Source organism: Paramisgurnus dabryanus, chromosome 1, assembly GCF_030506205.2.
Source record: "Paramisgurnus dabryanus chromosome 1, PD_genome_1.1, whole genome shotgun sequence".
NCBI classification, from domain to species: Eukaryota; Metazoa; Chordata; class Actinopteri; order Cypriniformes; family Cobitidae; genus Paramisgurnus; species Paramisgurnus dabryanus.
In genome coordinates, this window is record NC_133337.1 from 50,743,479 (window position 1) to 50,758,704 (window position 15,226).

At 40.5% G+C, this 15,226-nt stretch overlaps 3 protein-coding genes across 9 annotated transcripts; 1 reads left to right on the plus strand and 2 right to left on the minus strand.

Moving 5' to 3' along the window:
* Positions 1-9: 9 nt before the first annotated feature.
* Positions 10-3,419, minus strand: gjz1 (gap junction protein zeta 1). Of its 6 annotated transcripts, none has more exons than XM_065262767.2 (5): positions 3,316-3,419; positions 2,301-2,344; positions 2,152-2,200; positions 1,261-1,337; positions 10-1,111 (listed from the first exon to the last, which is right to left on the minus strand). In XM_065262767.2, exon 5 carries the CDS (start codon positions 1,077-1,079, stop codon positions 372-374), a length of 708 nt encoding a protein of 235 aa, XP_065118839.1. In that variant the 5' UTR covers positions 1,080-1,111; positions 1,261-1,337; positions 2,152-2,200; positions 2,301-2,344; positions 3,316-3,419; the 3' UTR covers positions 10-371. The 6 variants fall into 6 exon arrangements, with proteins under 6 accessions (XP_065118839.1, XP_065118840.1, XP_065118836.1 ...); XM_065262764.2 differs by having other exon boundaries at positions 11-1,111; positions 1,261-1,395; positions 3,316-3,418; XM_073815379.1 differs by having other exon boundaries at positions 11-1,111; positions 1,261-1,411; positions 3,316-3,418.
* Positions 3,420-3,737: 318 nt separating this feature from the next.
* znf668 (zinc finger protein 668) lies at positions 3,738-7,145 on the minus strand. 2 transcript variants are annotated; one of them, XM_065262905.2, is made up of 2 exons: positions 6,863-7,145; positions 3,738-6,036 (listed from the first exon to the last, which is right to left on the minus strand). In XM_065262905.2, exon 2 carries the CDS (start codon positions 6,027-6,029, stop codon positions 4,164-4,166), a length of 1,866 nt encoding a protein of 621 aa, XP_065118977.2. In that variant the 5' UTR covers positions 6,030-6,036; positions 6,863-7,145; the 3' UTR covers positions 3,738-4,163. The 2 variants fall into 2 exon arrangements, with proteins under 2 accessions (XP_065118977.2, XP_065118976.2); XM_065262904.2 differs by having other exon boundaries at positions 3,738-6,039.
* A 234-nt stretch (positions 7,146-7,379) lies between these two features.
* On the plus strand, positions 7,380-15,024 carry znf646 (zinc finger protein 646). The gene is made up of 4 exons (XM_065262903.2): positions 7,380-7,537; positions 8,384-11,294; positions 11,390-12,481; positions 12,612-15,024. The coding sequence occupies exons 2-4, from the start codon at positions 8,629-8,631 to the stop codon at positions 13,513-13,515; spliced, it is 4,662 nt and encodes a 1,553-aa protein (XP_065118975.2). The 5' UTR covers positions 7,380-7,537; positions 8,384-8,628; the 3' UTR covers positions 13,516-15,024.
* Positions 15,025-15,226: the final 202 nt, after the last annotated feature.

Here is a 15,226-nt window from a genome sequence, read left to right on the forward strand (position 1 = left end):
AAGCATTTATTAATTGCCATACAATAGCATGGGTCACATGCACTGTTGAGTGGTTGGAAAGGACAACTGTTGGACTTTGAAATGAAACAGCTAGGTCAGCACTAACATGAAGTGATACGGACGCAAACAAAACAACTTCTCACCCAACCCACACAAAAACCCCTGATGCAGAAACACCATGTTAAAAGTCATGATGAAAGATGATTTTAACAATGCACTGCTCTCTTTAGCATTTTTTTTAAAAAAATCTTGTTTATAGCATATATAAAAAGTAAAGTAAATTACAAAAATGTTATAAAATACAACAATCATTGCAATATTAAACAATGAGAAGGCATTTTAGATAATAAAACAACACATACACAGATGCATTACCCTTTACTACAAATAATATAGTGAAATATTGAGTAGAAAAAGAACAGACAGCTCAAAACAATGACCAGGATAGACATAAAAAGCAGCGCATAGACAGACATTCTCTTTTCGGCTAATCCACGGACCACACACAGGTTGTATGATGAACATCCATTAAACTCTGCTGCATTACATTGGTATATGCTGTCACTCACTTTAGGCAGAACCCAGAAGAGCAAGTCGTACACAAATAAAGCCTCCACAATGATCCGAAGTGTCACGCTGAACAGGTACACCAACACGCTGTTTTTGCTCTTGTGAAGATCTATCCTCATCTTACCGCCCACCGTTGTGATGGGATCATTAAGATACACCTGCTCATTTTGGGATTCCATTTCTTTCACCTGCTTCTTTTGGACGGAATGTCGAAGCTGGGATGAGAACAACTCCATGATAAGAACCGAGAGCACAAGGAGGATGAAGAGGAAATGCCATGTCATTGTTATTGACCTGTCAAAATGTTTATTAAAGCAGAATTTATTGCAGATGACTGTGTCATTACAGTGGAAGTCTTCGTTCAGGGATTTCCAGGGAAACTGAGCCAAAAAGATCACCACCAGGCGAATGGAGAGCAGGCCGAACCACACCGTGCGACCTTTATAGGTTGCGGTTGAGTCCACTGCGGTGCGAAGGATTGGTATAAGACCAGTAACAATCGCTGCCATTGTTCTTTAAGGTGGATATGTTTTGGTTTCTTCTGTTTCAGGAATAGAAATTATTGAATTCAGAATTTGTTTGCATCATTAAAATAAAATAATCTTTGAAGCACCGGCTTGCATGCTATGTAATACACATGTAACTTTTTAAAGCAGCCTTTTGATTTAAAAAAAGAAAAAGTAGCCATACCTGTTTCTTAGGGCGTTGGTGGACTTGGTGTGTTTGTCCAACACTAATGTCATTCTGAGCTTTGCATTGTATAAGGTCTGCAAAAGTGTTAGCGTCATCAATATGGTTTCTCACACTTTTTTGCTCCACTTTTAACTGAAACCGAATTGAACTTAAAAGATCAGATGAATGAGATCATTTAGATGTCATATCAAATTGCAATATAAATTACATTACACCTAAACACCTAAACCCTGAGGGCAGATTATTCACACTCAAACAAAAAAATCATTGGCAAACTTTGTGTATTTTTAGGGCACACATATATCCCCAATTCATTAAGAGATGAATGTAATAAAATGTAATTTAACTATTTAATCAATACAGTCTCAATGCAATGGCTACATTTACAGTACATTTAAGTGAGCTTCGATGCATGTAAACATTTAATTGAGAAGTAAGCTGTTAGGCAAAAGCTTTTCTTATCCTGTTGTTCTTATGATGTTTATGTATTTTATATTTTAATGTAAAACGCATAAAACAGGTGTGCAACTCACTTATTTATTACACAATATATAAGATAAAGGAACATATTTAGTAGCTATAAAAATAGACAGGGCACTAAATAACATGTGTTTCATTTAACCAAACATGCTTATAGTTTTGAAGGTTACGATAAACTGAACATTTTGTATCCTGTATACTATATGACATACAATATATTTTGTTTGCTCTTGTATAGCTCAGTGGTCTAGTATTGCATTAGCAAAAGGTCATTGTTCAAACCCAGGGAACACACATACTGATAAAAATGTATACCTTGTAAAGCACTGTAAGTGGCTTTGGATAAAAGCGTGTGCTAAATGCATAAATATAAATGTGTGGTACCTAAGATTATGCAGAAGCAAATACCTGCTAGCTAGTTGCAATTTGCATTCTTTACTCTGCCACGTTCACAATACTAAACAGAAAAATGTGAAGTATTATCATTTATCGGATACCATATTATATTTAACAAATAACATAAATAAATCAGATTATTAAAGCCACATATGACTTACTATTTGCAGGGCTGTCACATTCAAAAGAAAGAAGACTGCAACAACTGTGGGAGAAAATATTTAAATATGAATATGTTTTTAAATTAAAAAACATCAAAGCTTATTTAAAGTGCATTTAAATACTTAAAATTTAAATATGTGCAATCAAGCAAACCAACGTTTTTGTTTACATGGATCTAAACTCTCTATTTACAAACTACTTAAACGGTCTAATTTAGGTTATTCTATTGTCTGATCAATATATTAAGAGAATTAGAATAGGGGAAAATAATTTACATATTAATTTAAAATATTAAAAATAATAATGTTTTGCTATTTATGGGTCCTGTTTATAAACTTTTTTTCTGTTAAACTGTAGCATCATATTATCTTGTATATCAGGCGCCTTCACTGAAATTTGCATTTTGATAAAAGAGTACGTTGCCTGGGGCACTAGTTAAAGTTACCACACATGGTACAAACACAAGTGAATGTATTTTTCCTACATATCCATGATGTTATTTTCATTATTATGCATGCATTTAGGGAACAGTTTAACATGAACTTGAACTCAGGGCACGAGTCACATCCAAAAAATAAAAAGTTGGACTGAGAACAAGATTGTTCAACACACACCTAAAATATGCAGCCCTGAGGAAACAAGTTAACGTCATTTTAGACTCCATAAAGAAATCATTTCTAGCTCGACAAGTCTAACCTGCTTCAACACCAGTGAGTGCTCTCGCCTGCGCAGAAAGAAACGGCGTTTGACATAAAACGCCGCGAGAGCGACTCCCATGCATACGGAGCAGCAGTCTAATCTCGCAGTACTATGATGTCAAAAGCCAATCAGTCTGATACGTCGAACACACCTATATATTCTATTTTTAAACCTCACAGACATTTTTAATTGTATCAGTCATTTTTAAGCGAAAGAGGCATTGATACAATTTACGCCGCTGAAATGTTCAACGCACTCAAAATGATATAGTCTTTGACAGCAAAAACAGTTCTTTCATACAAAAAAGTTACTTACCAACAACAGCAAGCGCCGCATACAGTAGATCCAATCTACTAAATAAGGAAATGAGGAAAATGCGGTCAAATACCTGGGCGCGCGGTGTTTGAGCTTGTTACGCGCATGCGCAAATGGCTACAGTAATTCTAACACATACCTTACATTTTTATGTTAGACACGTTAGACGTAAATACTTAATTGCATATACTTTTGAAGAATGTCATCGATGTTTAAATGTGTCAGTTCTATGAAGGACCTGAAGCATTATTTGGAATGAATCTGTGAAAAACTGGAGTAATATATTAGTTCAATGATATAGTTTAACTTTGTAGTAGGCTATGCGAACATAAAAGCATAATGAAAAATTAATCTCTATACGGTTTGGTGCTTCGACAAAGCATTTAAACCTGCATTTAAATAAATTAAAAAATACAGTTCAAAATTTTGTAGAATTTTTTATTGATTCTTATTGTTGAAGTAGTTCATATCTACAGTAATTCATCATTCAAATATTACACTCATTAAAAGTGTATAGCCTGTAACATGAACCGGGTTACACCTGTGCTTATGATACAAATGAATCAATGCATTTTAATAAAACACCTTAAAAAAGCTTGGCAATCTTGGCACAAGATAAATAAACTTTAACAAAAGATACTTAACTTCAATCACAGGGCAAACGAAGTCAATTTTAATGTTAATGCACTGAGAAATTTTGTCAAATTTAAAAATGATATTTTAACGGTTTTCAGAATTCTTGATTACAAAAATTCTGTTTTACAAAAATGTAATCTCATTTGAAGAGTCCCTCTTCCTTGTCCATATATACATGGTTGGCATTGTCTGGAATGCCGATGATGATACGGTCACAGGAACACAGACATAGAAGCTGAATCAGGTGATGTAGTGCTTGGTGGAGATGGGAGGGGTTGGCTATGTACAATGTCCGTCTGTGGCAGGGAGGCTGTGGACTCTGTGTCGCGGTGAGTGCGTAAATGTTTGCGAAGGTAGGCGGCAAAGAGAAAGGCCTTGCCACAAACACCACAGCAATGGGGACGACTGTTTGAGTGGATGCGCTGATGTTTACGAAGGCCGGCTTTATTCAGGAAAGCTTTACCACAGTTGTCACAGACGTGGGGTCGTGGCTTAGGGTGCATTTTCTCGTGAGCCTGTAGATCAGCCAGCTGAACAAACTCGGCCTGGCAGGTCACACAAACATGTGGACCAACAGGTAAAGCCGACACTGTAGAATCAGCTGGGGGAGAGATAGTGTGAAGGGTGGTATGGGCCTGCACCTCCTCCCATGTCCCAAATATCATATCACAGTGAGAGCAGGAGAACTGGGGTAGAGTGGTGGGGAACACTTGAGCAGATTCCGGAGCAGGTTGGTCCTCCAAGGGCCTTTCAGCTAAGTGCGTCTTCTCATGTTTGCGCAAACTAGAAGAAACAACGAATGACTTGAAACACAGCTGGCATTTGAAGGGACGCTCACCCGAATGCACCCTTCTGTGTTTGTTCAGACTGGAGCGTTCTGCAAAGGACTTGCCACACTCCGTGCAAGAGAAAGGCCGCAGACCGGTGTGAACCAGCATATGGCGCCGCAGATCCCAGGAAGCAACGAAAGCTTTATCACAGCTTTGGCATTTGTAGGGCCGCTGACCGGAATGCACGCGCTGATGCACTGCAAGGTCAGCCGGCTGACGAAACTTTTTCGTGCACTTATCGCACGGGTACGGCTTGTATCCTTGATGTGCCCTCTGGTGTCGTCGGAAACTAGAGGGATCTGAAAACATCTTGCCACACTGTGGACATAGAAATGGCTTTTCACCCGAGTGTGTACGAAGGTGAGACTGGTAAGAAGAGAGCTGAGTAAAACCTTTCCCACACTGTTCACACTGGTATGGCTTGCTTTTAGAGTGAATTCGCAAGTGGCACGCTAAAGATGACGAACGGGAGAAGGCTTTGCCACAGTCAGAGCACAGGTAAGGCTTCTCCCCCGTATGTGAACGCTCATGGTTCTTCAAGTCCTTCAGTTCTGTGTATGTTTTACCACACTGGTCACAAGAATACGGGCGGTGACCTTGGTGATTACGCCTGTGCTTACGGTATACAGATGGGTCGGCAAAACTCTTGCCACATTCTGCACAAAAGTAAGGCTTCTCACCTGTGTGTGTCCGTTGATGCACTTTAAGCTTAGATAACGTGGGGTAGCTCTTAGAGCAATGAGGGCAGGAGAACGGCCTTTCGCCGCTGTGCTGCGTCATGTGGATGCGCAGGCAAATAGCCTGCATAAATGCCTTGCCACAGTCATTACACACAAAAGGCCTCTCGCCTGAGTGCGAACGGCCGTGGTTGCGTAACTCTATCGCTGTCTTATAAGCCTTATGACATTGCGAGCACTGGAATGGACGCTGAACAGAATGGGAGCGCTGATGCTTGGAAAGCTGTGCCCGGCTGGAAAAAGTCTTAGTGCATTTACCACAGCTGTATTGCTGCTGTTTGTCTTTACCATGCACGGATAGCTTGTGACTCTGTAGGGTTGATGGGCTGCCAAAGGCATCCTGACAGGTTGAGCATTTAAAAGTGTGCAGAGTTTTTGCAGGCCGTCCTTTGCCTCTTTTTCTTGTTGGTTGTTCAGAGAAGTTCTCTTGGTCATTGCTTGGCTCGTTCTCAGAAGGTGGTGGTGTATAATGCTCTGTCGATGGAGGGCTGCCTGGTTGGGGTGAGGCCATCCTGATGCTGCTGGGGAGAACATTTCAACAACACACAATAAGTGTCTACAGTATTTTAATTTAGAGCTTTATAAAAGGACATAATAATAGATTTAATGATTGTTACTATGTGTTAGAATAAGAAGGGTCTTATGTTCCTAGGGTCCTAAATTCACCAGTTAAGCATTCCCTCTAACCCTAAGTCATGTTCATTATCATGGGACCCATAGTTTGTTTGGCTAATAGTTATTCTTCATACTGTAAATTGTCATAATAAATAAGTTCAAGTAATTAACATAGGATATCAGAGTCATTTTGTTTTTATGGCTGTAGTAGCTAAAACACAGATTTATAATAAAAATAATCACTGTGTTTATTTATTGTATATAGGGTATCTGAAATAAACTACATTTACCATTGTACATTTTTGTACATTGATTGTAATTGCGTTAGAATAGGGAGCGGATCAAAATGGCCGGCATTAGGACCTCAGGGACAATTAATAGAGAAACGCTCTTATTGTCAAAGGAAGTTGGCATCTGGGCAGCTTGAGGGCAAAACTGCACTTTATCTAAGTGTAACTAGGAATTATTCAAAAAGACTCGAAGGTGGAATCGAAACAATACAACTGCATTACATCGATAGTTCAAGGGCTAATCGACAGGCCTTTTAACGTATACAGCTACTATTTCGCCAAGCAGTATAACACAAAATGGCTGGCTTTAGGACCGCTGAACATGCGAAGCCATTTACAGTCAGATTCTTCTGTCACCCCTTAATAATCTATATTTGAACAGTATGTGGTTGAAAGTATTTCACCAATATTGTGAAAATGCGATATTTGTTATACGTACCTTTATTTGCTTGTAGCTCGGACAGTTGTCCCCTTAAAATCTTTGAATTTGAATTAAACGTTCAATCGCAGACAGGAGTAGGCGGCTTTAGGACCATGACGAAATTATCCAGCGCGCGTTGAGATGTGCCTTCATGACTTTATCGCAGCTAAGGAATCACTAACAATTATTTGTAATTTTAATAATAAAATGCATTCAGCTCACTGGTCTTTTGAACCTCAATCAGTGTTTCTTCCACGGACTACAATGTACGTTGTAACAGAAAGGGTGGAGAGAAACTCTGTGGGAGGGGAATTATGTATGCCCACTCTAATATACGTGGATGTGCAGTTGTTTTGTTCATTTACAGGCACATATAAAAAAAAATGTCAGTTGGATAAATGGGATTATTGAGGAAATTCAAGTGCGTTAATAATGTGCAGTTGCTCAAATATGTTAAAAATGTATAAAAGGTCTTAAACGCCCAAGTGGTATGAAAATACGAGACGGACTATTTTCACCGATGCACATTTCCTGTTTCCTAGCAACAAGAGCAGGAAGTGAGTCGAGTGGGATGGGGAAAAGAGGCGACAATGGTAAAAAGGGGGACGAACACGCCCGTCCTGAAACAAAAATAAGTGAACGGAATGCCAACGTTACGTGAACCAAATCCACGTAGGGAGACTACATCACTAAGTATGTATTGGCAAAAGATATATTTTGTAGCTTCAGTTGATTACATTTAGCCGCTGTTGCTAGCCGCTCACTGCTAACTAGCCCGCAATGCTACTGCTTCTCCCAAATGTATTTTTATTCATCTAATACAACAAGTATGTTTTTGTTTTCATAATTCATTTAGAATTATATTAAATCGCTTCGATTTTGCTGCCATGATTGTGTTTTATGTCGTTAGCTGTTTGGCCACTGTACTGGGGGAACTGTTTACTGTGTAAATAGAGCTCCATTGTGTGGCAGGGTCTGTCATTTCGCCGCTGAAGTTGATCTTTCATGCGGACAGATGCCGACAGATTCACTGTGTCAGCCCTATTTTTTTCAATCTTGATTATGTTTTAAATTGTATGTTGCGACTAAGAAAAAAAACTTTCAGTGAAGTAGCGGTTGGTTTTATTTATGTTAAAATTGTTTGTAGGTGTTTAAGTGTAAAATCCCTTTTCCACTGTAAAATCTTTCATATAACGCCTGAAGCTGGTTTAGTTGTAACTGTTAACCGTTACATAAAAATTTTGAATGTTTAGGAATTGCAACTTTAATAGTTTTACCCTTTCAAAAAAAGTTGTCAAGTCAATAAAATAAATTTCAGTGGTTATGTTACAGTGATGCTCCCTTGTCCGCTTTAGTGTCTCGTTATTTAAATATGCATTTAGTATGTAAGACTCATTGGTTATGTATGCGCTGTTGTTATTACTGTCACTTTTACCTTTATGCGTAAATGGTTTGCTTTTCATGATTATTCATTTTCTTGATGTTTAACTGCGATGTGTGAACTTAATATTAAATAACGTATGGGTTTTTCTGTTACAGATTCTCATCCAGTGTCTGCGCTTTTATCATCATCTCAATTCAATAACATATTTCCAAAGGAATGGGACATAATGTATGCTCAACTTATTTTTTAAATGTTGCCTTCACGTTCAGACCCCACGGAACAAGCCAATTTAAAAAAAGTGAGGGCAAGGACCTCACCTTTGCTGAAAGGTGTGTCCCTCACATTCATTCAAACTGGCTTTTGTTGACCTTTCTCATTTCTCACAGTATACCATACCATTATGGCTATGCAAGAGCCAGGCCGGACCAGAGGCTTTTCGCGTAGGCAGTTTGGTGTAGAAATTGCGAGTATGGCCAGTTTTTTGGATCACACAGACACTTATTATCAATCAGAGGAGGACCGCAAGTTTAAATGTGAGGAATGTGGGCGGGGCTACAGGCATGCTGGTAGTTTGGCTAACCATAGAAAAACCCATGAGGTTGGCTCATTTCAGTGTCACATATGCTCCAGGAAGCTCTCGAATGCTTTGGCTTTGAAGAGCCATCTGCGCATCCACACGTCTAGGAAGAAATATTCCTGCACTTTATGTGGAAAGGCTTTTCGTCTGGCAACTCAGCTGGCCACACATCAAAAGGTCCATCGCAATAAAGAGTCTCAAGTGAGGACCAGAACAAAGGATTATGCTGAAACTCATATGGAAAACGATTACAAAGTGGATGATTTGCCACATCTCGATGAGGTGGATTTTGATATACCAGATCTGCAACCAGACATGAAGCTGAACATTGCTCCTATGAGCAGCCTTAGTAATGGTGCTGTATCAGAACATGTCCCAAACTCCACACCAGGAAGTGACACGGCGGCTGATGATGATGGGGACAGGCCATTTAAATGTGAATTGTGTGACAAGACATACAGACATCATGGAAGCCTGATAAATCATAAAAAAACTCACCAAATGGGAGTATTCGAGTGTCCAGTCTGCTTTAAACAATTGAACAATCTTGCAGCCCTTAGTAGCCACCAGCGAATCCACAGTAAAACTAGAGGTCGTCCTAGTGCTCAAACATCTAGCGCTGCCCTTCTAGACTGCAAACCAGAGCTTGCCACTCATGTCATGCCACAAAACGGTGACGCTAATGTACATTTTTGTCACCTCTGTCAGGTTGCATTTCCTAATGATGATGAGTTTCAAAATCATATTCTGTTACACAACTCCTCCTCTGTGTCCTTTCAGTTACCTACGAGGCTGTCAGAGGAGCACAGTTTCACTTACAACGATAGTGTTACTCATTCCTCAGAGTCTAATCCCTATCCCCCCTCCAGTGACACTCCAACATTGCCTCCATTACTCAACAAACCCGTTGATTTTGACCAATCAGTGGGGCCAATGGAAAATGGTAACATATATGTACTCAATCCTTTAGAGGAGGATTCATTAACTATACATGCTCAGGGACAACCAATGGTCCTACCATCAGACAACCTCAGTCAGTCAGCACAGGGTACTGATAACATCAAAGTAGAAGATGCTGACAGTTCCGATCGGCGCTTCAAGTGCCACGTTTGTGGCAAAAGCTACAGGCATGCAGGTAGTCTCATAAATCACAAACGCTCCCATCAAACTGGGATCTTTCAGTGTTCCATATGCCGCAAGAATTACCCTCATCTGGCAGCTCTACGAAGCCACCTTCGGATACATAAAGGAAAACCACCTTTATCTACTAGTACCGAGGGTGACTGGCTTTCTTCAGAGCCCCTGACGCATGAGAACCAGCAGGGCTGCTTTCAGTCACATGAGGGAGATGTAAGCGGGATGTTAGGCCTTTCTCAGGATCTGATAGACTCTGTGCAAAATGCATCTGATGAAGAGCAAGTGAACGAAACAAATGCTACTGAATTTTGTGAGCAGTTTGACGATTCCTTCCCAGAGGACAGACCAGTGCACCTACCTCAGGATGAAAACCTCATGGAGAGGCATATGTGTGCAGACTGTGGAAAAACATTTACTGATATCGCAGGAATCAAGTCACACATCTGTCCTCTTCTGAATCAGCAGTATCAGACCACGGCAAGCATCACATCTGATCACATGGACTTTCACAATGCAACCCATCAAGATTTCTTAGGAGAGCCTGAGGAGCATATTGGTTTTGAGGAACACGGTAGCACTGAGGCCTACTTCAACGACCAGACCTTTCATGACACCATGCATATGAATGACAACGAAGATGAGGCTGAGAGCGTAGACGGCGATGAAGAGGATGATGAAGAGGATGATGGAGAGATGTATCAGTGCTCAGTTTGTGGAAATCACTACGATAGCTTGCGTGCTTTACGTAGCCATCTGCGAGGTCACACTCAGAATGATGGCACACCTACAGAGTCCGGCATTTCATCATTGTCCGCTATTGAGGTAAAGCAAGATGAACCTATCGACAATCCGCAGGTTGATGTCAGTTTGATCATCTGCAGCACTTGTGGAGAGAGCTTCGCAACGAAACAAGACCTAGAAGCCCACCAGCTCTTGCATGTCAATGTTAAAAGTGATCCACCAGAACAAAATGCAATAGACAGCCAGCATGAGCTCAAGCCAAAAGTTGAAGTCGAAAGTATTATTTGTGAGAAATGCGGTATAAGCAGCTGTGACCTTTATCATCTTAATAACTGCACAGGACAAAGAGACGAGCAAGAGGAGGAAAAATGTGAAGAGAAACCACTTCTTAGAAGCACATTTAATCGTAGACTTTTACAGGAGAGCCAACGTGATGGAGAGCGACAGTACAAGTGTGACCAATGTGGTCGTTCGTACAGACATGCTGGGTCTCTGCTTAATCATAAAAAGTCTCACAATACCGGGGTGTTTCGCTGTTTTGTCTGCCAAAAGCGTTTTTATAATTTACTGGCCCTCAAGAACCACCAGAGGACACACTTTGACGTTAAAAAGCAAGTATTTTTTGGAATATCCAAAATTTGATTGTCCTCTAGCCTGTACTTGTACTTGTTTATCTGATCGTTGTGTCTTTTTTTTTCTTTTCCAGGCATAGTTGCACAGAATGTGGGAAAGCATTTAAAATCCATAAACAACTTCTGAACCACCAGAGGGTCCATCAGGAAAACAAGGCTAAGATCGAGGAGCTCAACAGACAAATTCAAACACTCATGGAAATGAGTGGGAATGCCTCAGGGAGTGGACAGCAGCCTCTTAATTCCAACAGAAGGAGAATCAGCAGGCGACGTAAGCAGCGACATGCTTTAAGCGCCGATCCCCTCTGCCAAGAAAAAGAAGGCATCTTGGGAGATCCCAGTGATCCACGCCCCTATGTCTGTGATCAGTGTGGAAGAAGCTATCGCCATGCAGGAAGCTTGGTTAACCACAAGAACTCGCATAAGACGGGTGAATATTACTGTGCCCTTTGCAACAACACTTACTCCAACCAGTTAGCAATGAAGAACCATTTACGAATACACTTTTCAGTCCGAAGACACCGCTGCCAAGACTGTGGGAAGGCATTCAGGGGACACAAACAGTTAGTCAACCACTCCTGTTCAACGCATAAAAAAAATAGAGTAAGAGGAAAGGTCAGGGGTCACAAGCAAGACAAGGATTTAAAATGCAAGCGCTGCCTTTTAGTGTTTCCTGATGCTGAGCTGCTTCTAGGACATGGCTGCACCAATGAGGCTGGCTCAAAATCTGCAACTCCAGCAAGTGCAGATGCTGACAGCGATGGCGCACCTTTAATAAAGGAAGAACGACCGTTTAAGTGTAACATTTGTGGCAGAAGTTACCGTCATGCAGGTAGCTTGCTGAACCATAAGAATACTCACAAAACAGGCCATTTCACCTGCTCCTTTTGTGCCAAGCCTTTCTCGAACCCCATGGCTTTAAGAAACCACACTCGCATTCACACACAGAAAAAAAAATATGTCTGTCCTACCTGTGGCAAAGCTTTCCGTCTCTCTAGTATCCTCTACAACCATCAAAAAATACATTCCAGAGGAATTTCTCATTACAGCTGTCAAACATGTGGCAAAAGTTTTCAAGGAAGGTCTGGGCTAAAGAGGCATCGCTGTTACCGAAATGGCAATCCTAATTCGACTGTCAGTCAAGACAGTGGTGACAAATGCTATACGTGAGTCTTTTAATATTTTTAGTTCTGGTCATAATGTCATATTTTGCGCACTTTTATGTAATTGGTTTATTGTGAATTTGTTTATGCTAAAGCATAAATCAGTATTCACTTGTTTTTTATCTCTGTGCAGATGTGATCAGTGTGGGCGCTCATACAGACATGCTGGTTCCCTCCTCAACCACAAGAAGACTCATTCAGCCGACCTTCTTCACTGCACCCTTTGCCTTAAAACCTTCACTAACCCTCTTGATTTAGAGAGCCACACACAAATGGCTCGCCACTGCTGCCCAGATTGCGGGAAAACCTTCTGCGAGTTCGCACATCTGCAGAGCCACATGGAGGTGCATAGCAAGGGTCTCCCCTACTACTGCAACCCGTGTCAGCAGAACTTTCCAAACCTAGCAAGTTTTCAGCAGCACCAGGAGCTCCATGTCAATTTGCAGGGGCAGTCACATGATCAGCAAGGTATGCAGATGCAACAGGATTTGGGCTGGGACTCCGCATTGGACCAACATATAGAAATTCAGAGCCTTCCAAAGATCGAGTCTGCCTTCAGCCGAGTACACCGGTTCCCAGAGACCCAAGACCAGCAAGAAAGCAGTGAAGGATACAGTGCGGAGGAGAAGAGTCACGTCTGTGAGCATTGTGGGCGTACATATCGCCACGCTGGTTCGCTGCTCAACCACAAGAACAGTCACAAGACCGGATCCTTCTTCTGCTCGGTCTGCCAGAAGGAGTTCACCAATCTGATGGCACTGAAGAATCACCGCCGCATTCACACAGAGCCCAAACGCTATCAGTGCCTGGAGTGTGGCAAGGCCTTCCGGGTCTCCACCCAGCTTATCTGTCACAGGCGCATCCACACCAAAGAGAAGCCGTTCTCCTGCCACCTCTGTGACAAGTGTTTCTCTAGTAAGTCAAACCTCCGACATCATCAAAAAATGCATCAGAACAACCAACAGACTTACGAGTCCCCCTTCAATGCATTGGATGATAATGCATTCATGGGACTGGGTGTGGACCCTTTCCTCTGAGGCCACGCTCGAATCAAGTTGCTCCAGGGGAAGATTTCAAAACAGTATTCTCTTGCAAGACTTTTCCTCCACCCAAGGCCAAATGCCAATAATCGCAAAACGTCAGGTTTTCTGCTGTACTTGTCAAGATGGCGTCACGTGCAGATGCTCATCTTGCCTCCTCTACTGTTGTATTTTCAAATATTGTACACACTTGAGACTGGCATTGATAAGATACTACCTCTGGTAGGGACAGTAATACTGTAGGAATTTTAGAATAAGTGACAGTGCCTGTCAGATTCTACTTTGTTTCATTTGTTTTGTGTCCCCACAAAACTACGGTAATTGTACGGTACTATGACAGGTCTCGGATTGCGGGCTTGGATGAGTTTTTTTATCCAGGGTCTTATTCAGCGATGCCTTTAAGATAAGAGTCCGACCGATTGTTTGGATGATATCGAGCAAACCTCTGTAAGAGGAGAAACAGAACAAGCATTGCCTTTCAAGTTGGCAATAAGTTAATAAATGTTTTACTATGTTTGTATTAAGAGCTTCCATATTTTCATGCTATTGTACTGCTTATGGTATATCACTTCATTGTCTCTTTAAGACCAATGTACACTTTTTACTGCAGTTTCTCTATGGATGGCACTGGTTAGGCTGTTGAACAGCAAGCGAACAGCCCTTCAATGAGGTTTGCGCTGTAGAAAATCGAATATTTATTTATTTAAAAATAACTATTTATACATTACATTAATATTTGAAAGTTAGGCATTTTTTTGTCTTTATCACTGTTAAATGTGGTACATGTGGTTATGCATGCATGAGTAAGGCGTGTTGGTTGATTATTAGGTATTTTAAATAATGTTAAGAACATGTAAGAAATACCTCTTTAAAAACATTCACAGCAGTATATTCGAAAGAACAACAAAAGATTTTTTCATCTCATACTTTTTTAAATAAATGTTTTAGCAGTCGTTACTAACAATATTTAGAGCACAAAAAATAATGGATCTAGAAATCCACGATCGGTCGGGCTCTATTAGGGCAGGAATTCACAGACTGAACACTTTTCAACTATTTTTTTTTTTTTAAGATGCTCAGGTCTCACATCTTATAAGACGCAGTGTAAGAAGATGCAACACATTTACCTTGATGTCTCTCACATCAAGATCTTTACGTATGTTTTTGATGCCAGACTGAATTGAAATGTGCCATTTTCCCTGTTCAGATTAAAATAATTTGTAAGATAGTTTCCATTTAAGCCTAGATCATTGGTTACTGGTGGTTAAAAAAAGAAGAAGTTGCAAGCCTCCTGTATTAATGGCTTCATCACATCAGATAAGAGAACTGAGATCTGCATCCTCTGTAATCGGTTACATATATCCTAAACAAATACAAGATATTTATTTTGTTTACACGGTCAATGTTTCTCTTACTCAATAAGGACCTTGATAAGCTGACGCTGTTAATTTGTAGGTATTAATGCCCTCACGTTCTTCAACATAATAAACACAATGTAAAAACGTTTATTTGGCTTTTTTGCGTGTGCTTATCTATTTTAACACTTGAATGCCTTTGCATATATCAAAAGTTGCATTGCGAGATTATTTTGGAACATGCAAATTAGAAATAAGTCATCTGCTGAAATATGCGTAAGAGTGAGATTGTGCAAGCAGATATTTTAAAACAGATATAGAAGACTGACATATTCACAAGACAAATTCACAAT